Genomic DNA, 27,931 nt, shown 5'->3' on the forward strand with positions numbered 1-27,931 from the left:
AAGGTTCTGTGACTTAGTGCATGGGTGATTGTATGGGTGTGTGAGTAGATTTAAGAATCCATTTCTTTTTGATTGGAGTAGGTAGCGTATTAAATACCCATAGGTAACTAACTATGTTCTCCAACTGAATTAAAAAATAATTGTAATTGGAAACTCTTTCAAATATATATATTTTTTAACCAAACAAGGGTGTAAAGCAGATTTAAAACAATATGAGTTTGAATGTGTGATTTTGCAGTGTACATTCAGATAAAACAACCAGGATTGGAACCTGTGGTGTCATATATAAGTAGATTCAGCAAGAGGTACATTACCCTTTTCTCCCCTCATATACATTATAGGAGTTGGGACCAGCAGATTATGCTCTTCGAGCAGGAGGAAAAATAAAATATCTGAGCTATGCAACATAGATGCCATCAACAAAACAATATTTTTATACCTTTTGTTTCATACTTTAAGTAACGCTTTCAATTGAAAAATACCTTGCAGGTGGATTTACATGAATTTTGCCAAACAGTAAGGAGTTCAGTCAGCTCATGCACTCAATATGTTAAAGGATAGTGAACAAATAATTATTTCCTATTTTAGCATTTTACCTCCTGTAGGAGATTTTCCTCTCATCTACAACCTGAATGACTGAAAGGATTTGCACTAAACTTCGTATGAAAGTCACCATTTACTCAGAAAGTGTGCTTTTTTTGGGGGTAAAAAAGTTTGCACACCGCTAGCCCCTCCTCGGGGGAATAACAAGTATCTACTTGCACCTACATAGGTGAACCACTTACGAACTTTCAGTAATTCTTCGAACTTCAGGCACTTCACATTCCAGAGTGCTTAGGGGAGACCCGGAGGAGGGGCTAGCTGTGTGCGGTCCATTGCTGTTTTTTCTACTTAAGAGCTCCCCTGAGCCTCTCAAGCTGACGAGCTTCTGGACGATGCACCTGCGTGCTGGGCAACAAGGCCTGGACGGTTGCGAGGCGGCCTTCTCTTCCTTCCCTATTGACTTTCTCTACTGATGAGGGAAGATATCCTAAAACCCAACCCATGTCCTGGGTCTAGAGATCGGGGGATCAACAAGTATCTACTTGCACCTACATAGGTAAACCACTTACAAACTTTCAGTAATTCTTCGAACTTCAGGTACTTCACATACCATAGTGCTTAGGGGCGACCCGGAGGAGGGGCTAGCGGTGTGAGGTCCATTGCTGTGGTTTCACTTGCACTCATATTTTGAAATTACGTGACTGTTTTTACAATATGTACAACAGAACATGGCATAACAGAGACTTTGCTTTCAAAGAGAAGGTAGAAAAGAAATGCTGTGTCTGAACTACAGATGATTTGAACTCTGGAGTTGGAATCTGCACTTGAAGATCATTATATACAGATGTGGAAAGAGTGAGCTTCTAAACTCTTTTCCCACATTCTGAGTTCACCTTTTGCTTCATTGATTTGATGGCAGAGGGTGAATACAATAGGGTTCAAATATGTCTCCTCTTTGTTAAGAACTGTTCACTAGCCGTAGACTTTGATCTGGATGTTCCCCCTGAAGTTACCTGCGGATCTAAAGCTACAGCTTTGAAGAAGCCACTTTCGGTTTTTTGAGGTACGCTATGACTTTCTATACTTACCCTATTATAACCAAATCCAGCAACTCGTTTTATTTATTCTACGCACACCATTTACTAAAACCACACATGGCTGCTCTTCTTCTCCATTTACTCAGGAGTTTATATATTCTGATTAAAGTCTGGTGGAAGGTATACATCTGTTCCATCAAAGCCTTTCACAGATTCACTTGGAGGCTGTTTCGCATCTTCTGTAGGGATTCTCTCTGTTGTTTGTAAGGTGTATACGGTTAGGATCCAAAGGCTCTCATACGCATTGAGCTCTTATAGATAAGGAGGGAGTGGAGTCATTTCTAACATCAGGTTTGCTTGTGCAATACTTATGCAGCACTGTAAAAACAAACATTAACACAAGAGACATAAAAATGAGAATCTGAATATTATGCAATACACTTAAGACTCACCCTGTGCATAGCTCTTCATGGAGACCTTACTCCTTCAGAACATCTACGCCCCCATAGATGGTCAAGCCCCCGCTATGCACAGACTTAGTTATATGTAAAACTGTTCAATTGGATCCTGTATCCTTCAGACACCGCAGCCTGTGGTCTACTATGTACAGCCTTTGCACTGAGAAAAAGACTTCATGGGGAGCCCGTTCACTCCATAAACACAGGATTTCTTAGTTGGGAAGGTAAAACCACTCACAGTTTGCATTACTCCTCATGGACAGCTCACTCCTTACAGACACCCAAGCCCTCTGAGGTGGTCAGACACCTTATATGCCCAGACTTCGCCCAGGGAGTACAGCTTCAACATGGAAAGTGTGAAAGTGAAAAGTAATAAAATAAATAACCAATGTTAAATTGTAAAACTAAAGCAATTGTGCTCATACACACAACAAAGATCATGGGCCTGAAGACAAGTGACAAGAGATAACAGGTGCACCTTATAACTACCAATAAGCTAACGAATGCAAACAACACTCCAGAAAAACAAGGTAAACACTGTACTCATATACTAAAAAATGAAGAGGTATGTTTGAGACAAGTTGTGTTTTATATCAGGGGATATTCTCACATATTTAAGGGACTTTTGTGATGTCATGGGTGATGTAATATGTGAGTCCATAATCAGTGCATGCAGAAGGCATTATTTACAGTACAGTAATGAACCATAAATGGTGAACTTCAATGTTTTTTGGGTACAAAAGGTTAGCCAAGCACAGCCATTACCTCTGATTGGAGAGGTCAAGCAGTGTATCATGGGGCATGGCTGCACCTCATAGCAAACAATGTCAGTGCCTCTAGATCTTGCTGCTATGAACAGCTTGTCCTTCCAATGGACAGCAGTGTCAGTGGAAGAGGAGCTCTGGGGTTGGGGAGCTGAGGTTGCCTGCAGGTCAGGTTGGTCGGAGTACAGTAGACGGGGACACTGAGTCAGATTCTCAGCACCGTATCTTCTGATTAAGAACATCTGCACTGTAAGCTCAGGAAGCAGTGAAGTGCATGTGTGAATGTTAGGGTTGAGTAGCTTTGTGGACCACGTCAGGTTGGCAATTGGCCTAGTGTGGATGCAACAACCTTTTCCTCACTGTAAGGAGGCCAGGAACAGGTGAACAAAGTTTTCTGTTTGTGAATGACGTAGAACTCTCCCCCCAGTTCTTAGGCACCCCAGGAGTGACATTACCATTCTCTATAAGTGCTATCATTGGCCAAGGGGCCAAGTTCCATCCCATCACAGGTGGCCGAAAATAGATCCATTATAGAGAAAACTCACTTTGTCAGTGTGATAGCACCACAACTATGACTCGGCTCCATCATGCCCAAGCATTAGACATGATACAGACATGATACAGGCACAAAATTACCAATGAACTCTTGAGATGATTTACATAAAATATGTTTACTTTGAAACGGTAAAAACTCAGTCACATGTTGCATGTGTACACAGAGATCACTTTGTTTGAAGATCATTTAAATGTCAGATTCCAGACTATATAGCATGTGTGCAAGTAACTCAGGCAGAAGTTGCAGAAGGAAGCACCAGAGTTCCGCCATGGACCTGAAGGAACTCCATGAAAAGTATTATAATGCCAAGGCCTTTAGGGATACCTATTTCACCAAGGAATCCAGCTTTTTTGAGAATTCAATTGCCGAAATGTTTTCTCATGTCATCAAACTCTTGTCATCAGGTATGTACTGTTCATGTTCCTGCTCATCCACAGACAGTAGATGTCTTTATTAATTTTTTTTAAACATATAAACTCAGGGTATTGTACCAGGACATAGTAGTAAAACTGGCATCTGTCAAAAACACTGTGTCCATACAAAACCTATATTTTTATGGAGCAGTAATTTATGTTTGCAGCTGCAAATCTCTTTTGAACATGGCAGTATAAAATTCCAGCAAATGAAAGAAAGGACATCTAAAGAGAACACATTTCAGCTCTGGCAAAAAGGAATAGAAGAACTAAGGTCAGATTGACAGACTTACTTAGAGAAAAAAAACCTGGATTATCCTGGCATCAATAGTGCTCCTAATGGCATCAAATCATGATTTTTTAAAACCTTTTATTAAAATGTTCAAGTTTTCCAACTGCTCAAATGGGAATGATGCAATAGCAATATGATTTTACACAGAAACAATTCTCTATGCATAAAATTATACATTTATAATTAATTACGTATCATTAAATTACACTCTTAGTTATGAGGCCAATAATTTGCACATTGTATTTTTGAAGCAATCTTAAAACTAAATCCCGCCCAAAACATGTATGAGAGTTTCTCTGCGGGTATTTTGTGTTAAAGACTGAGGCCCAAATCTACAAAGAGTTTACACTGCCCTTGCATCACTCAAGGTGACACAAGGCAACCAAGCCCCTAAGTCCCTTGTTTACAAAGATTAGTCGTATGGCACTGCCACAAGTATTTTTGCTGTGCAGCCTTATCCAAACTGAAAGGGAAGAATGCACCATATATATATGAGATACAGTGCATTTCTGTCCATTCAGGGATCACTGTTGTGCCTCGCACCAATTCAGGTACCTTTGCACCATGGTTCAAGTGTATCTACATGTTGCATTTTTGGCAGGATAGCTTTTATGCAAGAAAAACAATCCATGGAGGTGTTTTCCTCGTTCTATGTGTGATGCAGAATGCAGCAGAAATAGAGATAGTAAAAGCCAGGGTGTAGTAAAGATAGTTCTCCTTGTTACGCGTGGCCTGGGAAGGTGCACACATTTGACGCATTCCCAGATTGACAGTCCTTGTAAATATGCAAATGAGGCTGCTTGGGAAAATCAGCTGCAGCACTCAAGGAACGCCTCCCTGAATCAGTGTAAGGCAATGCAGTGATTCTGCTGCATTACCGTACACCGTATCCAGAGGGCAATGAAAGGCTAGATATGGGTCTGAACTCTGCACCTCTGGAGCATCATAAAAAGGCACTTCAGCGGCAGAAGGAGCTTGTAAATAAGCCCCTGACCGGTTATCAAGAGTAATGTAGTGCAGCACAAATTGCTACCTTGTGCTACTTTGTGTGGTTTCCATTCCGTGGGTAGAGCATGGGCATTCCCATGTATCCGTTGTATCACTCATGGATATGGGCACAAGCCCGGAGAAGTAACCAGGAGAAATAGCTATATTTCTCCTTGTTATTTCCTCTTTCTATGTGTATTGCATTTTGCAGCACACGTAGATGGAGGGATTCGCCTTTAAGGATTGTTTTTGTGCAGATAGATGTCCCTTCCTGCACAAACATAATTTTGTTCATAATGCAGGCACCCTTGCAACATGGTGCCAGATGGCCAGCATTGCCACGTGTCAGCACATATCGCTGCCGTTGTTTCGGATTGCTAGAGTGAGATAATGTCTGAGTGATTATGAGTTACATTCAACTGCTAATAGCGACACTCTCTTGCAACAAAATCAAGCAATGGGAAACATATAACTACCAGAATTTACACCCATTTGAGCAAACACTGGCCCTCATCTTTCTTCACTAAAGAGCACTCTTCCTCCCACCTCTGCCCAATATACCACACCTTTTTGCCAGTTGTCTAATGCTAGACACATGGCAGCTCTCCATCTCATGGTTTTGGCTCACCAAACTTTGTGGCCAGTTGTGCTTTGGGTGTGTCCCTAACAAGCAGCGTCGATGCTCCCTAAACCAGTCCTGTCCATGGCACTGACCACACAGTCCAGTAGTTCATGACAACAATTTTATATTTCCAGATAGCTCCATTTCTTGTTTAGTAAATTTGCCGCGTCATCTCTGCAACTAGGGCAGGCAGTGGGGGCATCTGGGTACATCAATCTATCCATATACAGTGTAAGGTAAACCCAATGTAAAATATAAAATTGGTTGTATATAAAGAAGGCAATACAAGATACCTTTTCCATTTTAGAACCGGACCATTAAGATTTCCCATTTGCCTTTGAGCGCCTTATATTTCTCTTTGGTAACTTTACATATAGTGTCTACACCCTTGTGTGGGCTTCAGGGTCCTGAGGGGGGATCGGTAGTATATTAGAATATTCCATTCATCTACCAAGGTTGCCCGCATGGAATAAGTGTTCTTCAGTGTCAACCCCTTCTGCGTCTCAGTGATGTAAGTCTTGAGGGGTAAGGTGTGCCAGCATAGTTCACAGTCCCTTCAAGGATACCACTAGCATGTATAACATCACCAGCCTCGTGTAGACCGTGTTCCATCTCAGACATCACAGTGCTCTTCTGCCCAGCAGTGGAATGTCTTTCTCGGTTTTGGGATATGGGACCAGTAGAACCTGAAGCAATCCCTCATGAAGGTTTATATTTGTGAGCCCTGTTTTACCTAAGTGATGTTCAGCAAACAATATGTGACTCATTGTATCTGGACCACGATATACTATCAACTAAAATATGGAGTTCCCATTCCACCTCTATTGGTCGATAACACTCCCTGCTGCCCTTCACCCCCAATTTAAGGTACAACCAAGGAGCACAGCTCCCTGAAAATCATTGCCTAGAGTATAAACGCTATGTTTGTCAAGTATTAAAACAACTGGGGAAGCTGAGCACTTTCATCCACTGCTATTTTCCCTGCCACAAACATTGGGAATATGGACTAAAAGATGTCCTGTGATTTCAGTGATCTGATTGCTATTTGTATATTTCACTTTATCATGTCTTCCAGATGGTATAGATGTAAACTCATATTGTGAAAGGCACATGGTTTCCATCACAACACCCAGGTTGTCTTATCATTGTTGTTGTGTTTGCTTTATAACTGACCGCAGGTCCTGCCACCTCCCAAAAGTGTTGCATAGTATCAAATATTGATGTCAAATCTATCCCCACACCTCCTAAACATCATATCATCTGTGTATGATCACCCCCACGTTTTTCAACTAATGCCACAGTTACTTGACAGTGACAGTGCACTCAGGCATTCAAACTAGACCTCCATGTAACTGCCCTGGCCCTAAAATATATATCAAATGTGCTATACCCAATTTAAAATGGTTAAATTACCAATTGGAGTAGTGTGGCTCACTGGTTAGAGGCGGCAGACCCGGAAGCAAAGGATGGCCCGGGACCCGGGTTCAATTCCCGACGCGGCAGTGTCGTGGACCAGGGTCAAAACAGACTCGATAATTCTCGCCTCGGTGCCTACTCTAACCAGGAAACACACTCGGCAACTCTGGGCATTAAGCTTGCCTCATCTCTACAACGGCCCCCCACAGATGCCAGGGATGCCTGGTTTCACCTTGGAGATACCCAGAAAGGGACAACCTCACAGGGAAAACCAGGACGGGTTCTCCAGCGGTCTTCAGCGCCAGGATACTCCATGGAGTCACAGTGCGCTTTTCAAGTACACCCACATTTACATTCATTTACAACTAGTTGTTCCACCCTGGACGTTCCCATAGTAAAATGAGTCCCCTAGTCCACCATTGCAGACTGGCAGAGCTGTTGTTCACGGCTAGCTGGCCTTTGCCATTAAAGGCAATAGCACAGCCACTACTTGCCCCAGACCAATATGTCAGTCCTACCGAGTCTTATGGCTAGGTGCAACATATCGTCAAGAAGGAGGGAGGGTGATCAATCATCAGCCGGGCACCAATTACCACTCAAGGAGGTGGAAGGTCCAGTATCAGCTTGTGCCCGTATGAATTACAGGTTAAACAAAGGAAGGTTGCTGAACTGTTCCTATAGAAAGTGAGGAATTAAATAAGACTGGCGTGACCGGGGGTGTGTGTGTGACACCTTTGGGCATCCATTTTGTTGGACGTGTTTGCCTCACACACCCAAAAGGGTGTCATGCTTCATTTTAGGTGTTGCTCCTCGTCGGGGAGGCGGTGCAATCCCCGACGGGCTCACCATGGAGAGGGGCTCTTTGGGGGAGATCTTTTGTGTCCAACAGCCTATTGGTGAAGTGCGGGTGTGTGGGTAGGGCAGTAAGTTTCCTGGAGGAAGTGATTAAAATGTAGCAGGGGGTGCCGGAAAACACTTTATTCTGGGGGTCCCCCTACTGCAGTTAAAAACGTGGATCTAGCTCGCTGGGTGACGGCAGATTAGGTAGCGTGACCCTAGAAGAGACTAGAATGTGGATTGGTCGACATGTTTCTCGCATGGGATTACTTTCCCGCGATTCTTCAGGACCTAGTGACGGTGAGAGCTAAAAGGAAAACATGCTGGTGTCATGTGTTAGGTGTGGGTATAGTTTACCTCTATGGTTAATCCTATGCCTAAACAGGGGAGAAAAAGGAACAAGGTTAACATATTTATAATTCTCCTATAAGCATATGAGGTCAGAGCCAGAGCAACAACATGATACAGTATGTTAGCGGTGGTGTGAAACTACTAGCACGGCTAAAACATGCCTGTGATGTTGCGGAGTGCAGTGTGCAGTGAACACTCACACACACTCTATGTACGTGAAAAAGGTGTAGTGAAGACTCATTAAAAAAAAGTGATCTAAAAACAGCAGCAGCAGTCTAGGAGATATTACCATGCTTAAGGGTGTAAAAGGCCGAACAGTGGTGATGGTACAAGGCTAACTCCTAACTCACCTAATGGTCGTAATCCCATGCGAGGAACATGTCGACCAATCCACATTCTAGTCTCTTCTAGGGTCACGCTACCTAATCTGCCGTCACCCAGCGAGCTAGATCCACGTTTTTAACTGCAGTAGGGGGGCCCCCAGAATAAAGTGTTTTCCGGCACCCCCTGCTACATTTTAATCACTTTCTCCAGGAAACTTACTGCCCTACCCACACACCCGCACTTCACCAATAGGCTGTTGGACACAAAAGATCTCCGCCAAAGAGCACCTCTCCGAGGTGAGCCCGTCGGGGATTGCACTGCCTCCCCGACGAGGAGCAACGCCTATGATGAAGCATGACACCCTTTTGGGTGTGTGAGGCAAACACGTCCAACAAAATGGATGCCCAAAGGTGTCACACACACACCTCCGGTCACGCCAGTCTTATTTAATTCCTCACTTTCTATAGGAACAGTTCAGCAACCTAGGTGCAACATATGACATGGGCAGGACATTTACTTTGCTTGTCCTGACTGTAAATTGATACTTGTACAGCGCACTACTCACCCGCAAGGGTCTCAATGCGCTGGTACGAATACCGCTGTGGAACCCATCCTGGCTTTTCCCTGTGAGGAGTCCACTCCTGGGCACCCCCAAGGTGGAGGCCAGGCATCCTTAGCGTTGTGGGGGCTGTTGTGGAGATTAAGCAAGCTATTGCCCAGAGTTGCACTCCATGATTGGAATAGGCACTGAGGCGAGAATTATCAGGTCCGTGGAATTTTGAGCCCAAGACCCGCCGAGGTGGGGAATTGAACCCTCGCCCGGGCTAGACCTCTGCATCAGGGTCTGCCACTCTAATCATTGAGCCACACTTCTCCATGCAAATCCAAAATTTCTTCTGTGGTACCCACTGGCCCCCCAGCTTTTCTAACTCCTGAATTTACTGACTACAGTTGGCAATCTAACAAATAAAACAACTTGAAAATTAAGCCCAACTTGTATCTCAGGTCAACATTAATGTAACTTGTTGCAGTTTGCTATGTTTTCTTTCAAACTAATGTGCTTTTCAGAGCACAAAGGGCAACTATTCCACGAGACAGCTCTCTGTCCTCCTGCAGAGACGCGTTAACATTTCTGCAGGGCAGAAAGCAACGTGGGTGTTAGCTGCAAAAGAGAAGCTGCCTTTAAAAGCCAGATGTGTCCCACTAGGGAGGAGGAAAGCCCCCTTATTTAAGAAAACAGGCTGCCACGGGGAGCGGAGAGGGGAAACCAGTTGCCAAACGTGTTTCCCTATGGGTGTGCCGCCTTAAGGTAGCCACACCCCTAGATAGGTCTGAACACAAAGAGAAGGGTTTCAACATTGTGTGGGCAGAATTGTGTATCGTGGAAAAGCCAGATGCCAAACTCACAGGAAGTGGTTACCAGGTGGGAGGGAACCTCGTAGCTCATTGGCTACTAGCAGCAATCACCTGTGAATGCTTTTACCGGTCATAAAGAAGGTACCCCTGGCTGTACTGAGGGAACAACAAGGAGAGGTTGCACTGAAAAAGAGTGTACCTTCTATGGCTGGTGGAGGAAGGAACAGTGCCTGAAGTGTTCTGCTTAAGGAGAAACCATCCCCAGAGCTCAGCAAAGCCCGAAGACCCCACGGGCCAGCTGGCTGGCCTCCCGCTTACAGAACAAGGACTCAACAGCTGTAGAATCCTGTTGTAGCAATTTGGAAGCCCAAAGTTTTCAAGCCACTACCACTGCTGTTGTGCAGCACCAGGGACCATTACCCAATGCATGGAGTTATTACTTAGTGACAGGAATGCTGTTGCAGAGTTGCTGGGATCCTTAGGAGATAAGTTATCAAACCCAGAAGAATTGGCATGTGACCGCAACAATTGGCGACTAATATTCCAGTAGTGACTGGATGTTGCATAGAACAGAGAGGACCTCATGGAATATCCATTGTGCAATCATCTTTGTGAACTGAGCAGCACCTGCAGGAAACCCCCATTGACCTCATTGCATCTGCTGCATCCTGGGAGCATCTTTCTCATCCTTTATCCTTGCATCAGGACCACTCCATAGGAATTCATTGCAACACTTATAAATAGCCTGGAACTGATTGAGGGTGGCTCTTCTGTGGAGGAAACTGTTTCTAAGGACCTTGCCAATCCCTCTGACTAGCTCCCCGCTGGAGTTGTTCACCCCAAGTACTTCCAGTAGACTGCATTGTTGGCTCTTATCCAAGTTTACCTTGAAAACATTTCCAAGTGTCAATTTGTTAAGGGTTGTTCACAGTTGAGTGAACGTGTTTTCATTTATTATTTCTTGCAAAACATATATCTCCGGAACCCCCAGTGATTTGTTTTCATCATGGTGGTTGCAAGTCCTTTTGTGCAGTTTAAATGCTTTCCAGTAGTTCTTCTATCTAAAACCTCCTGCTCAGTACCACAGCTACAACAGAATGAGCTGAGGGTTTTACAGGCTAAACTAACTGGTCCTAAAAGGGTTAGTAAGTGTACTACATGGTGAGGTTGTCCAACTACTCCATACAACATACCTGTTTCCTCAGAACTGGGCAATAATATGTAATATCGTTTAGTGTTATTCCCCATGATGGACGTCAGTGTCTCATCTTGCTCAGCAGGTTCTATGGAAAACACAAACAAATTAGGGAATAGAGGGCACCCCAGTCTCATCCCCCTGGTGATTTCAAGGCCTGTATGGTAAACACTGCTCCGTTCACAGAGTTTTATCACAGAAGAGTTTTTTCCCAACTCCTGCTTGCCAATGGTAATTTGGTATGCGTGAGCTGCCGCTCAGGTAGAATTTTTAGTCCTGTGGCAGGAAGGTCAGTGTGAACAGCAGTTCATCCTGCACTTTGCCACTTGCAGAACTCTGTAGAGTGTTTTGTCATATCTGCACATTTTGCCCAGACCTAGTAATTGCATACACACCTGAGATGAAGCACTCTATTCATGCTCTGGTGGTGGGGCAACATACAAGAGTTTGATACATGCAATCATGTGGTTTTTTCAAAGTGAAGAAGATTTAAGGATCTCTCTCTATATGTACTCAAAACTTGATAGAGCAAAAAGATTTCTTAAGTTCTATTGCCAAGCATGCTGAGTTGGGCCATTCAACAAATACCCCTTCCTGGATTTTATCAAACCTTCAAAGGTTTAGGCAGGTAGCCGGGCCTTACCTTTTGGTCAGTGATAGGAGCTCCCACCACTTCTCTTGGCCCTTTTATTAGCTGTTTCAGCATTGTATCTCCCAAGTGTCCATCTAGGGCTTGAGCAAGGCCTGGGCAGAATCTCAATTAAATATGTCTAAGCAGCTCTTTATTCAGGTATAGCTTAATCCCAATGGCACAATTAACAACCTTCATCTGGGCATACTCTTGGCCACTTAGGGTGGCATATCAAACTCATAAAAGTGATGGGAGGTTGCTTGAAATACCCACTCAGTGTAGCATTCAAACCCATTGTACTTTTGAACACCATGCAACTTCAGATTAGACACGGGTATGTGCAAATCAGTCTCAGTCCTACTCGTATGGGAACATTGCCTCACAAACTGCCAAGTCAGGTCATTTCTGAACCAGACCACAAACCAAAACTAAGATTATTTCACCCTGTTTGAGGCGCTTTAGTTAGGTGTAGCTTGCTTACTGTGGCACAGTGAGCAGGGGACCCACATAGGGTATACGCTTGGTCACTTAAAGATGTACACCTAAAACACAAGGTAATAGGAGGATGATTAAAATAAGTTTATTTCAATCATAGCAAGCCCCTGTCCACTAGTAAGAAAATCCATAGACTCTTTACACAGTATATTAGATTATTCATAGATCACATAAAAAAAAGCTTCCTAAACTGTCACACTACACATTGCAGCCATGCAGTTATTTTTACACTATCACTTGTTGTAGATCAAGCACAGAGTATCCTACATGTATTAGAGGGAAAAAACTAATTTCACTAATAAATTTGTCAAAATAAAAATGAGTTCATTAATTCTTTATTTATTTACCATATGTGGTCTCATGGTATATCATTTCAGAAAAATACCTCATATTTTTTATTATGAAAATTTAAAGACATTAAGCGATAGTCAGTTCCAATCTTTAGGAGAAACAGGAAGTGAGCAATGGGAAAATGGTGCAAGGTTAACCCTGCAAATCGCTGTGTTGCGTTCCTCTGCCCAGACCTTCCATGGGCGTTACATTTGTGTTCCCACACAACTCTCATTGATTGTGATGCATTCCCAGATTTACAAAAACCTGGGTAGATAACAAGAGGTGTGGCGCCACGGCTAGGGCTACTGACTCCGGAATGTGGGGATCACAGTTCGATCCACGCTGGCAGATTAGCCCAGCACCATGTGACTCTGAGCAATAGCTTGCTTAATCTTCCTGATGGCCCCCAGCGCCTAGAGACCCTTACGGGTGATTGTGTTCTTTAAAAATGTGGATTATTTATTTATGTGCCAAAATCTTACATCTTAGCAGGGGAGATGAAATGTGGAGCACTACATACATTTCTCTTTATTTTTTCCTCTGTGTATGCGTACTGTACTTTGAAGCATACATAGAAACAGGAATATGCCTTCCACTATAGGTTTTGTGCATGAAGGTGACGTTTCCTACACAAAAACAATCATGCATGTTACAAAGGCACATTTTAGAGGCGGCTATTCGGGCTGCACATATGGGAAAGGCTAGAAATGTACTGTCCATTCCGCCTTTTTTCCAACATTTCGACTTTAGCAAAGCTCATTGGAAAATGTATCTAGGTACAGCTTTGCAACCTCTTAGAACAATTAAAACTTCTAGACCAATTCCAATTTGGCTTTTGTCAAAGCCACAGCAATGAACTAGCTCACACACACATAGTGGACGACTTGCTAAAAATGTTGGATAAGAAACAATCCTGCCTTTTAATTCTTCTAGACTCATTGTCTGCATTCGATTCAGTTAAACATGTCATTCTCCTTGAATTCCTTGTGCAGAGCATGGAGCTTTCAGGGTCCTAACTAAATTGGTTCACATCATTTCTGCACTGATTTTTTTTAAGAATAAAGGTTAACCAGTCCCTGTCCAATTACTCACCAGTCATTTTAGTGGTCCCACAAGGGTCCTTTCTATCACCTACTCTCTTCAAACTTTTTACGCAGCCTCTAGAGAAAATCTTGAGTTCCTCCAACACCCAGTATCATACAATTGCTAAGGTACCCAACTGTACATGAAAATGTATTCCCCAGAACATATTCTGACGCTCAATTCAACTATTTTAAAAAAAATGCCTAACCCACAACCACCTCAGACTAAAGGCCATCAGAATGAAATTCCTCCTAATGGTCCCACCCAATCACTCACCCAATATCGCTCTATGGATAAATTGTCTAACAATGCTTAACGGCTCAGCACATGTTATTGATTCCACAAGAGTTCTAGGAATAACACTTGACAAGAACCTGAACATGCTGGAAAACATTGGCACCAACATTAAAAGAGTTAACTACTAGATGAACATTTTAAGGAAATTAAAACCCTTCCTCTCCCATGATGACTTAACGTGTGCGGTCCAATCCCTAGTCATTCCCAGGTTGGACCACAGAGGTGCAACCCTTTGTGCCCTTCCTAGATCAAAAATGACGCATCTAATGGTCTCCCTCAATGCTGCTGCTAAACACAGTAATTTAAATAAATAAAGACATCACCTCGTACCTAAAAGCTCTAAATTACTCCACTCTTATAAACTCTAAACTGGCTCAAATATGAGGCAAGGATACAGCTAAAAACTGCTTGCATGACCCATAAAGCACTAAACTGCAATACCCCAAGGTACACAGCACAAAAGCCAGAATGATCTGTTTAATCCACTAGAAGCACCAGCACATTGGTACTGAAACTAAAAAAGTTAAATTAAAAGAAAACTTGCAACACAACTGCTGTAAAGTGGGTTATTAGTTGTGGTGAATGTGTATCTACCACTGGCGATTAAACTACTAACCCAGTCTAGGGATCAGTACAGGTCTCAAAACATTATTCCCATGTTCAGCCCTGGTAGTTTGGATGTGAGCAGGCATGTAAAGCATTTAAAATAAAAAAAATATTCAGTGACCTGTCTTCAGCATTTGAACCAGTAGATCACTCATGTCTTCTGAGGATCAGATGGAGATCATAGGCTTGTAACTGAGCTTTTTCAGTTTTAATGCTCTCACAGCAATATAAATGTGTAACTCTGATTTCAACCCTGTGTAACTCTGATTTCAACCCTTCCCATACCCTATTGTACACTGCCGACCAATCCTCCAACTTCACCCTACAGGAGTTTTTTGACTTCGTATAAATCCTCACTGTGACCTCCTCCAGTAAAAGGCCTCCTCCTCAGACACTGCAGGCTACCTTGTCTCGCTGAATTTTACCTACTCAGATTTTTTATTTTGAAATTTCTTCTAAGAATACCCTTTATGAAGCCCAACTGCGATCCATTGTAGTTGGTGCTTTGATCTTTTAAATGATATGTTTCACTTAAAACGTTAAGAATTTATAACGCCAGTGCTACTGGTTGTATTTTTATAGTTTCAGTGTCACACAATTTATGTACACTATTTTTTCTGAATTGGTTTGGGATTTTTCTTGTTATGTGTTTTAAGCAAATTACTGACTAAGCATTGCATAAATGCTTTACAAAATGCAGCTAAATTAAGTCTTTTGTGGCAAGCTGCAAGTGTGCTAAGCACTTGTAATTTGTTGAGTTTTGTAGTTCACCCTGTTGCTTCTAAAGGGCTCACACCCCCCTCAACCAACAACCCAATTTCACGAATCTATTTATTGTTGTTTGCTGATAAGGAAAGAACATGTGACATTTTAGGTTTTCAATTTGCTTCAGCATGAAACCTTTTTCTAATCTACACAGGTGATCTTAAAGGAGAAACCGTGATTGCACTTTCCTTTGGTCCCTTTCCTTTTTACACTTTTCCAATCTCTGACTACTTCAACGAGATCACCTTTGCCTGCGCAGATGACAACTCCATCCAGGAGATGCAGAAATGGCTGAAGAATGAACCTGATGCCCTGGACTGGAGTCATATAATAAAGATGATTTGTGAGCTTCAAGGCTGTGGGTAAGTGCACTTCTTTCTAGTACGACTGTCCTCCTGTGATTTACTATTCTGACTCTTCTTTTAGAAAGGTACTGCTCATGGAGTGGAGCAGACATGGGGTGGGGAGAGTTAAAGGAAATTAAAGGTTTTATGCATGGCTGTGAACTGTAAAAGAAGGAATAATCTTCGATGTGCTCTACTTGGACTTCTATGATCACCGACTCAGTTACGAACAAACACATATAAACCACAGTCTTGCTAAACTACCAATGATTCCGTTTTAACATAGTTTTCCTTACAATAATTCTCAAATACCATCCCATATTAGTTCTAGGTCCTAATAAAATTTCTAATCAAGATCAGATCAGTCCACCATTTTCATGCCTCCGAATATTTAGTGGTACCTTCATGTCCTCCGCCTGTGTGATGAATGTTGAATACTAGTAGGAGTGATAGGGAGAAGAAGTTTTGGCTTGATGTCACCTGCCCTATTTTAGTAGTGAAAATACACAAAGTACAATCCTCCGCTTGGTTACTAAACCGTTATAGGATTACTGTTTTAAATGATGAATCCGCACTCACATAATGTGGCATTCTTTATTACATGATACAGCATCCATCCATTGGACGCACCCAATGTGCTCCGGCCTCATGACCTATAAGTACATCATTCACAGTGGAGTCAATATGATGGTCACATGGATTGTATCTTGGTTGTCATTGACATTTTTTTCTATGATAAAAAAATAAGTGCAGGGTCTGTAGCTTCGTTTTTATTTTATTTTGTGAAAGGGCTACAACATCAAAACATTTTAGACCAACTCAAAAATAAATGTTGTTTATGTTAAATTGTGTTGTGTCAAATGTAACACCTGATAAGATGAGAAAGCCCAATTTTACCCCCACAATGGCATGCCCAATTGACAGATGGACAGACCAAAGGACATAAGCAAGGGGGACCTCTTTCTGTTTCTGAAATTTGTTGTTTAAAAAAAGCACTGGAAGAAGCATTGGATTAACTTAATTTTTTTTATGCACGGAAGAAAGTACATGCCATAAAAGATATGGCCCCAGAAATGTTCAGTAGTGTAAGCAACAACTTCATAGATAGGGTGAAGGATTGCAGGACATTTGCAGAGATGCAAAATGCAACATAAAGATCTTCCCCACTTGACCAAAAACAAATGAATTGGAAATCATAAGAGGTGTGGAAATAAGCTCTTGAGAGTCCCATCTTGTGCATATCACCCACCACAAGTTGTGTACCTCTGCAGGAACTTGATTGCGCTGCTTTGTTGGAGAAGGTCTAACTCTGAAGAAAATCAATGTTTTGATGTCACTAATGTAAAAGAAGGAATGTTCTTCCATGTGCTATACTTGAGCTTCTATGATCATCGACTCAGCAACTCATAAGCACAGATAGAGGGTAATGTCATGAAGGGTAAGATGGATTAATGGGGAAAGAGATCTTCTGCAACCCGGAAGTGTCCCTGAGAATAAATTGTTGAATATGTGGGAGGGGAAGCAGTGAAGGATGTATCCAATGCAACAATTGTCCTGTGCACACGACAGGTGAGAACCAGAATGAAATGATACTTTGAGTGGAGTAAAGTATTTCAACAGTGTGAACTTGAAGAAAAAAGTGTTAATGGTTCTGAGTAGAAAATCAGTACAAGCAAGAGCACAAAGCCGACACGTGTTTCATCACACCGTGTGCGGGTGGTGACTCATCAGGGCTGTAGTAAGGTGGCCTCGTGTGAAAGGACGCCAGTGTGGAGCGCGATGCGGTAAGAAAACCGAAGGAGGTGATCCTAGATACGGGTGAGGGTGAGCAAAAGTGATAATACCCGGATGATGACTGTGCATACCACACCCACCCGTGTCCATTTGATTTACGTACCCATCCTAAACAGCATCAGCGATCACTTTGCTCGCCCTCACCCGTACCTAGGATCGCCTCCTTCGGTTTTCAATTTGGCTTTTGATAAACCTGTCCTATCGGTTTTTTGAATCTCAAGCGGTTGTTTTAATCTTTCTGTGAAGGAAGGTAGTGTAGGAGAAACTACTGATATATCAATGGGAAAGGCCCTAGCATATTGTGGCTAAATGTGTGCTATCATTGTGAGTGAATTTAGCTCGGGGTAAGGCCTGATCCCATTGTTTTGTGTAAATGGATTGTCAGCATCTTAGTGTGATTTCTAGAGGTTGGTTGACCCTTTGACCCGTCAGTGTGTGGGTGGAAAGCAGATACCAAGGCTACATCTATTCCTAACCTATTACATTGTTGGTTTTCTCCAAATTGAACATCATGATCTGAGATGATTTTAGTTGGAAGACCATGCAGTCTTATGATATGAACAATTAATATTTGACTAAATTCTGCAGCAGTGGACAACTTTTTGAGAAGGATGGAATGTTGCTTTTTTGATAAGATATCAACAACTACTAAAATGGTAGTGAATGTTTTTCTTGTAAGAGGGTCAGTAATAAAATGCAGACTAATGGGGGTATGGGTAGAGGTTAGAATAGACCTGCAGCTACAATGTGAGTATTCTTGTTTCGTGAACAAGTTGGATAAACATATGCATATTCTTGTATATTCTTTTGCATGTCATTCCACCGGAATGTTTTTTGACAATTCTTCAGGATTTCAGTTATTGCAGGGTACCCTGCTAATGCTTTGTCATGATTCCATTGAATTGCCTGACGTCTTAATACTACAGTACCGATGTACAGTTTTCGGGCATGAATGAACTGCTTGTCTATGATAGCATGGTTACGTGTTTTGATCCATTCTTCAACCTTTAGTTTTTTACATTCTTCTTGTAAGGCCACCATAAAGGTGTCACCCTTGTTGACTGTGAATATTTTTTTCGGTGGAATGATAGGAGGGGAGTCTGAGTGAACACACCCCACATATAGAAAGAACATCAAATTGAACCTGCTTGGTCCCTGGGCAGTAGGTGATGATGAATTCGAACACACTAAAGAAATGCACCCATTGCGTTTGAGGGAGGGTGAGAGCCCTAACAGAGCTAGAGAATTCAAACTTGTTATGATCTGAGAATACTCTGACTGTATGTTTAGCCCCCTGTAGGCATGGCCTCCTTTCAGTGAACACCGGTTTAATGGCTAGAAGTTCTGTTTTAGCCACTGTATAGTTTTACTCCGCTGGTAGAGTTTTTGGGGAATAAAAGTATTTGGGATGCATGTGGCTAGTTCTTAGGTTTTTTTGAGATAGCATTCCTCAGATGGCTACCTGTAAAGCATCAGCTTTAATGTAATAGGGCTGATGGTATGCCGAAGTTTGGGCGCAGTGGTGAATTACATTTTGAACAGTTGGAATGCCTGATTGGCTTCTGGGGACCATGCAAATGATTGCCCAATTTTTAGCAGTTGAGTTATGGGTTCCACTTTCTCTGAAAGTGCGGGATGAAACAACAATAAAAATTGGGGAACCAAAGTATCTGTTGAATTTACTGGACATTTGTTAAAGTTGCCCAAACCGTAATGGCTTCTACCTTTTTGGAGTTCACAGTGATATCTGTAGGAGATACGCGACACTCTACTGAGGATACATGGAAGGAACATTTGTCAAATTTAGCAAATACATTTTTTTTCTAAGGACATCAATAGGTACATTACTAAAAAGAGATTGATTTATATTTTGTGTTGAGGTGAGGAACTGGACAAAGCTGAGCTTTCTCTGGTTGTGTTAAAGTGAGGAGCTGTTACCATATGGACCCAGCTGAGCATCCTATGGCAACGCTGAGACATGTCTCACTCAACCATTGAGTTTTGAGTTGCAGAAGTCTTGTCCATCCAAGGGGAGGATACAGAGTTCTTTAGAGATATTAGCGTATGATGCAACCACTACCTTACATGAGCTGCAGACAGTAACACCAGAGTTTACTGGGGATGAAGCACCAATCCCAGAGACTAGGACACTGGCAGAGCTTGAGACAGTGGGCACCCACTACAAAGATGATTGAAAAGATGAGGATAGGACTGGGGCATACAAGAGGATGGATGTACCACAGTAGTTTGCTTCTGTGCCTTACAGTGCCTTGCCCCAGCAACTTGTGTAGGAGGTATTTGTTGGAGAGGAATACTCCTGCCCTGTGTCAATAAGATGGAGGATTGAATATTGTAGGGCCATAGGGTAAAGATTAGATGAAGCAGGGGAAAGGCTAGGGTACGACAGTGTGATGTTAAGGCAGTATGGTGCAATAAGATGAGGCATGTCATGGAAAGCAAACATTTTTTAGGTCTGGGGTTTGCTCTACTTGCCAACTTTTTTGTCTGGTAGATATTGTCCTTTTTTCTTTTTTTTACTTTTTATTTATGATTTCAATACAGAAACACAATAACGGACAAATACAATACAATCAGCATATTATCTCCTATTACAAAGCAAATTACAGTTCCGGACAATTGAACATAAGACAATTAGTGGCAGCTATTAGGCATCCCATGTACCCATCTCCACAGACATTGTAATGTTCCCAGACCGACAGGCATCCATCTGAAACACATTGTGCATTATAGCAATATAACCTTTAGCGGGTGTATGAACAAGGGGCACAGATAGGCTTATCTCATTTATATCATGAGCCTAAGGAGGTATAATGTGATTCGAACAGATCCCACCAAAATGTAAGGGGCAAGCACAACTAGGTATCCTATGTAGAAGGCCCAGGCTGGTTCCAAGCCCAGTCCAGGAATGACTCCCATATGTCCGAGGCCTCGCAGATCGGGGAATGAGTTCCAAAAATTGCTCAGTTGTGTGCGGCCATACGTGACATCACTTAACTAGTCTTTAATTGAGGGAACTCTCTTCCTACCCCAGCGAACTGCAACCTGCCTTTTAGCATAGAGTAACAGGAGTGCATGTAACTTCCAATGCTTGGGTGGTGTGTCCTTCAAATACCCCAGATGTCCTATTTCCGGTGAAGGAGCATCCATCCTACCAACAGTTTGGTTCACTGAGGTAAAGATCTTAAGCCAAAAGTCTGCTGTCCGTGGGCATTCCCATGCAACAAGCAGGAAAGTAGCTGGCGCGTAGCTACAGCGCCAGCAACCCTTGTCCTCTCTGAGCCCCATAGGGTGCAGGTCTACAGGTGTCCGATAGTACCTGTGTCAAAATTAGAAATTAATTAATCGTAAGCTGTAGTTCGGGCAAAGTTCAGTGACCTGTCTACAGCAGAAATCTGATTTGGCCTCAGTAGGGGGGCTGCCAGGAAGCCGCCACACAGGGTGCGGCATGCCGACCGTAGCTTATGACAGAGGAATAATTCAGCAAATGGTGACACCTGATCTGCGCTCGCCTCCTGGTGGGGACCTAAACATGTTGTTGGGATATAGATCCGCAAACCTGTGCGATGCCCTGCTATGAGTTAAGTTCCTACTAATCCCATCCTGGATAAAGGGAAGCATGGGATTACGTGCCAGCGGAATGGAAGGGGCATAAAGTAACAGGATGTCAGCCCTTTTCTGCAGCTCGCCCACACCCACCACAGTGTGCCTGCTGTGTCCACGTCCCCACGGGAGCACAGAGAGGTCAGATAGAGCGCTACCTTAAGTGGGACCAGGGCCATCATATCCATTTCTACTGCCACATGGGGCTAATACAGCGGTGGATGGAACCAGAAGTACAGAAATAGGGCCTGAGCACATAGAACATATAAATGCATGTCTGGAGCACCTATGCCCCCTTGCCTCAACAGCAGAGTCAATAAATCCCAGGAAACTCTGGCCTGCCCACCAGCCCAAACCAAGGAAATCAGCTGCAACCTAAGGGCACTGAAAAAATGTTGTGTGAGAGGGATTGGCACATTTACAAAAAGATAAAGAAACTTCAGTAAGATGACCATTTTGGCCAGGGCTATTTTCCCAGCTATGGATAGAGGCTATTTGGACCTGAGCCCAACTTTCTCCTCCAACCAGGCGACCGCCCTTCCAACAGTAAGGTTTGATATCTCTTGCATGTCCCTACTGAGCCACAGGCCCAACTATTTAACTACTTCAGCTTCCCATCTCAGAAGAAACTCAGATGCCACCTGGGGCGTGCCTTCCATCAATGGAAACACCACCAATTTAGACCAGTTGACTGAAACACCCACCAAGCCCCCAACACAAATAAATTCTCGAAGTACAGGGTCTAGATTCTGTTTGGGCTTGATGATGTACAAAGTTACATCATCGGCAGACACCAATCCACAGTATGACGACACCCTTTCCAGTGATTTGGTTCAACAGAAGTAGGGCACCAAGTCCACAAATCACCCTCACTAGCAGGACCGACACCGTGTATGACACTCCTTCCTACAACCTCTGCCACCAGCAACCCGCTCACCGTCTATCTTCTTGCACCGTTTGCGGTGGTTTCAGGGCACTCCAGGCACATGCACCTATTCGCTTCCACTATCCTCTGGCACCGAGTCAGTTCCCGGAAAATGGCGGCAGCGGCCTTTTGAAGAAAGGTGACACGGCCCTTCACATGTAGTTCATCGCCGCTCGCAGGTCCAGAACTGTGTTTGACCACAGCCCAGGTCCTCAATTTGGGACCAGTTCCACTTGTGTGATGACGGGGAGGCTAATGCCGCAGTGCAGCCCGGACAGGACATTAGTCCGGACCCTAGCCGCACAGCAGATTTTCTAGGCAGTCCGGCTTCCTCCACTGATGGGGTTTGACCGTCCAAAGGCTGCTCAGCGCACCTCACTGCTTGGGCATCCCATACTACCCGATCCCAGGAGAATCAGCGTTAGGATCAGGGGCCCCTCCCCAGTCCGATCAGCAGATCGGACTGGGGAGGGGCAGCCCTCCTTTATTAGGAATGTTCAAAGGATTGCTAAACGACCGGCGGAGCTCACTCACAGAGCGGCCATTCTGCAGCACAGTAAGCCATGCTCCCCAAATAGTGTTCTTTTCTAAAGTTCATTTTAGTCATTGATTTCAGAAGATATTTTTTCAAAACTGCATTTTCATGTACGAGGAAATCTTGAAATAAAATCTGAAAAAAGTAACTAAAAAAATGTGACGCATGTTTTATTCTAAAGATCTAAAAAAGCATTGAAATATGTGATAAAGAAACCATTTAACACTCTTGACTATCACCACTAGTATGTGTGTAGACCCTACAGCAACAGCAAAGGGCCTACATCTAAGACCTATGCTTATACCGCAGGAAACAAATGGGTCTTCAAACCTCTCCGAAAAGTATACTCAGAGCATTCCAGCCAGAGACTCTGACGAAGTGTGTTCCACAACTGAGCTGCCAGATAGCGAAAAGAACGGCCACCCATCCTGGCTTTCTTGATGTTGAGCACGCAGACCTTTCTTTTCCCACTAGATGTTAGATGTTTATTCGGTACATAGGGAATTAAAAAGTCATGCAAGAACGAGGGTCCCTACCTTTGTAAGATCTGGTGACTAACACACAGGGCCTTACATTTTACTCTCTCCCTAATATGAAGCCGGTGTAGGGAGGCCAAAGCCCTTGTTGCTGAGGCTCTCTGAGGAATCATAAGAACCAATATTGCTGCTGCATTCTAGATGCACTGCAATCTCAGCATGCATTTATCAGTAGCACCAAGATACAGGAGGTTGCTATAATCCAGGCAAGAAGTCACCAACGCATGCACCATGGTCTTCCTTGATGCAGTGGGAAGAGCGTCTAGAGTTTTCTGTAAACCCCATAAGATACCAAAACAGTGTCCTGCCACCTGGCTGGTATGGTAATCGAAAGGCTGCTTGTCGTCCACCCATACATCAAGGTTACTTAGCTTGTTCACAAGGTGTAGGAGTGGGACCCGAAGTCTGGGGCCACCATGCCGACGACCACACTGATGGGGCCTTCCCTATCACCAGCACCTCGGTCTTGTTGCCATTCAATTTCAGGCAATTATTTACAATCCAAAAAGCCAGTTCTTGAACACAGGACACAAAATTGGAGGCAGCACCAGCCCAAGCTTGGGTGAGGGAGACTACCAGCTGGGTGTCATCAGCGTAGGACAGGGCATTGATCCCTAATGTATCTGAGATTTATGCTAGGGGGTGCGACATAAAGATTGAACAGTTTTGGGCTCAGGGTAGAACCCTGAGGCACCCCTTCTGTCAGCTTGATGGTCCAAGAGTTGTAAGTACCCTGCATGACTTGAAAGCTGCGCTCAGATGGAAAGGATTCCATCAATTTTAGGGCCCTACCTGCTACACCACCTTGCTCTAGGTCTTGCAACAGGGTATGATGGGCAACAGTGTCGAAAGCGTCACTTAAGTCTAAAATAATTAAGGCTGTTGTCTGACTTTCGTCCACATACTTCTGAATGGTCTTAGTCGAGAACAATAGGGCAGATTCAGTGGAGTGAAGGGCCGGGAAGCCAGATTGAGTAGGATGAAGAAGGTTGTTTTTACAGATATGTGCTGTAAGTTCTAAATTTGCAATCTTCTCCGCAACCTTAGAAAAATAAGGGAGCAAGGAGATAGGACGCATGTTGTCGCGCTGATCAACATTAATGTGGGCTTCTTTTGTACAGGGAGAACAACTGCCTCCTTACATATTTTTGGGACCACTCCTGAGCTAAAAGCCAGCTCTAAAAGATGTCTCATAAATGGTTTGAGTGTGTCAAAACTCTCCCTAAACACCCTAGGGGTAGCCGGGTCTCTTGGTGAGCCAGATTTAATACTGATGGCTATCCGTTTAAGAGTGTCAGGGGAGGGCATGAAAAATTTGTGAAGGCACTGTATTTCCAGAACATCAATGGTTTCCACCTCCACCCCCATGCCATCATGAGCAGAGTCAGGAAAAGAGGAGTAAATGTTCTCAATTTTTCCTGCAAAGTCTTCGGCTACTCGATTTCAGGATTCCTCAGATCCAACAATAGGTGGCGCAGTACTTGTCAGGGAAGATATTTCTTTAAAAACCTTAAACAGCTCTTTGGTAGAATTCTCAGATGTTTCAATCCTTTCCTTGAAATAGGCTGTCTTACCCTTTCTTATAAGCGAGTTGTAGCTCTTGAGGCTGATTTTATATTCCATTCCCAAGTGGACTGAGAAAGCTTTCCTCCAACGCCTTTCTAGGTGTTTGCATGCTGACTTAGCAGTTCTTAACTCTTCATCAAACCAGGGAGCTGATTTGAGTCTTTTAGTAGACATTTTTTGTGACCAGGGTGCGGTGCAATCAAGGGCATCAAAGATATGTCTCTCAAGCACTTCGCAAGTCAGGTTTATGTCCAGGCCACAAGGTGGTCCTTCCCTTAAAAGGGCCTGATTAAAAACCCCCTGAGAGAAAACAGCCCACTTCCTCCTTTTTATACCAGTCTTTATTTTCTCCTGTGTCTTAGGCAAGGGAAGCTTTATCTTAAAAGGGATCAGAACACCAGAAGTGGGGGCTCCACTTCCAGCATGTCCCAGTTGGCAAAAATACGGTCAAGAAAATGACCCAATTTATGTGCGGGAAGTTCAGACTTTTAGAGTAGTTGTAGCACTGCTAATTCATGGCGGATCTCTTGTGCCCCGGAGTTGAGTGTGTCATCAAAGTGCAAGTTTAAGTCACCCAACACCAATAACTTTTCATATCGTAGTGCAGGTTGAATGAAGTAGTCAATTATACTAGGTGAGAACCTTATATAGGGTCCTGGAGGTCTATGGACCAGTAGCCCTTTCATGACATAGTTAGTGGCTATCCTGATTGTAAAAAAACCTTCCTCACTGTCTGCTATTTCAGTTGGCTCGGGAGAGTACTGCATATCATGTGTGTAGGAGATTGCAATGCCCCCTCCTCTGCCCGACGGTCTATCCACACTCATAATCCCATATCAACTAGGGAGTGCCTCCAGAATTTCTGGTGCAGAGTCTGCATCCAACCATGTCTCGTCAAGAAACAATACATCTGCTTGACCCTCCGACAGATGGTCACAGATCTCGATTCTATGTTTCCTCAGTTATCTACAATTAATTAGAGAGACCCTGAGTGAGGGGCATCCTTCCTATCCTCTATTAGTGCATCCGCCCTAATCATGCAGTGAAAAAAGACCCTAACACCAACACAAGGGACGCGTTCAAAAACGCCACCCGCATACACCACCAATTGATCCGGACTGCCAAGAAAACCGCATTCAAAAACGCCCACAACAGCAAGGAATTATTCAACATCGTCAAAGAGTTTACCAACCCCGCTGCCAACTCCAACGACATCACCCCCTCTCAAACCCTTTGCGACTCCCTAGCTTCGTTCTTCCACGACAAAATTGCTGACATCCACAACAGCTTTGGCAACCAACCCGAAGACCAACCCACCCAACCTTCTACCGTTCCTTCACCCCCCTTGAACATCCTTAATGACTGGAACCCAATCTCCATTGAACACACCATCCGCCTGAAGAAACTCCATCCACTCAGGATCCCCCACAGACCCATGCCCTCACCACATCTTCAACAAAGCAGACTCCATCATAGCACCACACCTCCGAGAAGTCATCAACTGCTCCCTCAACTCCGGCACCTTCCCAGAAAGCTGGAAACACGCCGAACTCAGCGCCCTTCTGAAAAAACCCACAGCTGACCCCTCCGAACTCAAAAACTACCGCCCCATCTCGCTCCTTCCAAAGTCATCGAGAAAGCTGTCAACAACCAACTCGCCGCCTTCCTCGAAGCCAACAAATCCCTTGACTCCTCACAGTCCAGCTTCCGAGCCAAACACAGTACTGAGACCGCACTCATCGCAGCAACAGACGACATCCGAACTCTAGTGGACAATGGAGACACAGTCGCCCTCATCCTCCTCGACCTCTCCGCAGCCTTCGACACAGTCTGTCATAACACCCTGTTACAACGACTCAGAAACATCGGAATCCAAGGAATAGCACTGGAATGGATCACCTCATTCCTTGCCGGAAGAACTCAGAGAGTATGCCTCCCACCATTTAAGTCAGAGGCCACTGAAGTCATCTGCGGCGTGCCACAAGGATCTTCACTTAGCCCCACCCTCTTCAGCGTATACATGAGCCACCGCAAAACTTCAGAAAAAACTCCAACGCATCCAGAACGCATCAGCCAGACTCATACTAGACATCCGGCGCAAAGAACACATTTCTGCTCACCTGAAAAAACCTCCACTGGCTCCCCGTCAATAAGAGGATAACTTTCCGCCTCCTCACCCTTACACACAAAGCTCTCTATGAACTTGGACCCGATTGCCTCAATACACATCTTTCCTTCTACACCCCCTCCCGCCAGCTGCGCTCTTCCAACCAAGCCCTCGCCGCTGTTCCCCGCGTCAACAAAACCACCATGGGAGGAAGATCATTCTCCTACCTAGCGGCCAAAACCTGGAACTCACTTCCCTTGCACCTTTGCCTCACTCAAAACCACCTAGCATTCAGAAAGCAACTTAAAACCTGGATATTCGAGAAGTAATTCCCCACCCCTCCTCAAGCGCCTTGAGACCCTCTGGGTATGTAGCGCGCTATATACATTTCTTGACTTGACTTGACTTGACTACATTGCCAACTCTTACCCTCTATCTTTATGCTGTGTTTGCACTGTTCATCCATAGTAGGGCAGAGTGCACGAAGCATCTGAGCATTGTAATGGCGTCCCAACTTAAATCCAGCCGGGGTCCTGACCCTAGCCCCGGTCGGCCGCTGATGGGCAAAGGTGGGCTTGCCTTTGGCATGCCTTTGGCATGCCGGCGGCTCGCCCGCTGCACGGCCACAGAGGCATGCAAAATTTAAGGGAAAGCTCTTCCAACAACTAGAGCACTACCTGCACCAGCCGGAAGTACCTGGCTCTGTCTTCCCCGCCCTCCGCGCAGCTGTAGAACAGCACGTCAGACCAAGGCAGGAAGACAAGTGATGAAGCCCAGGTAGGACAGAGAATAACACCCAAATCTCCCCACAAGTTTAAAACAAACACTTTACCCCCAGCATATATTACAAAACCCAGTATTCCAATGTTAAAAGGAGTTGCTGCTTTTCTCGCCGTACCAAAAGCGGACTCAGGGACACTGCCACTGTCCACTGCTTTAGAATGTTCATAAAGGTCACATTCTAATTGTGTGTGACAAGGAACAGGTGCAAGATATTAATGTGATGAGGGTTCACTTCCAGAAGATTCATGTTGGGGTCATCTATGCCGGTTGCTTGATACTTATTCTGGTAGATTTTCTGGATGTTTCTGTGGCCCCTTAAACCTTAACTTGAATATGCATGGTAAAACTTTGTAGGAGCT

At 44.0% G+C, this 27,931-nt stretch overlaps 1 protein-coding gene across 1 annotated transcript in view; it reads left to right on the forward strand.

The window, feature by feature from the left end:
- Positions 1–3,596: 3,596 nt before the first annotated feature.
- LOC147718264 (nicotinamide N-methyltransferase-like) overlaps positions 3,597–27,931 on the forward strand; it is a 59,456-nt gene continuing 35,121 nt past the window's right edge. The window contains exons 1-2 of the mRNA XM_086966668.1: positions 3,597–3,762; positions 15,516–15,723. Of these exons, the coding sequence (XP_086822794.1) occupies positions 3,627–3,762; positions 15,516–15,723 (344 nt within the window). The 5' untranslated portion in view covers positions 3,597–3,626. The remainder of the gene's footprint in view (positions 3,763–15,515; positions 15,724–27,931) is intronic.

Source organism: Lissotriton vulgaris, chromosome 4_1 (genome assembly GCF_964263255.1).
Source record: "Lissotriton vulgaris chromosome 4_1, aLisVul1.2, whole genome shotgun sequence".
NCBI classification, from domain to species: domain Eukaryota; kingdom Metazoa; phylum Chordata; class Amphibia; order Caudata; family Salamandridae; genus Lissotriton; species Lissotriton vulgaris.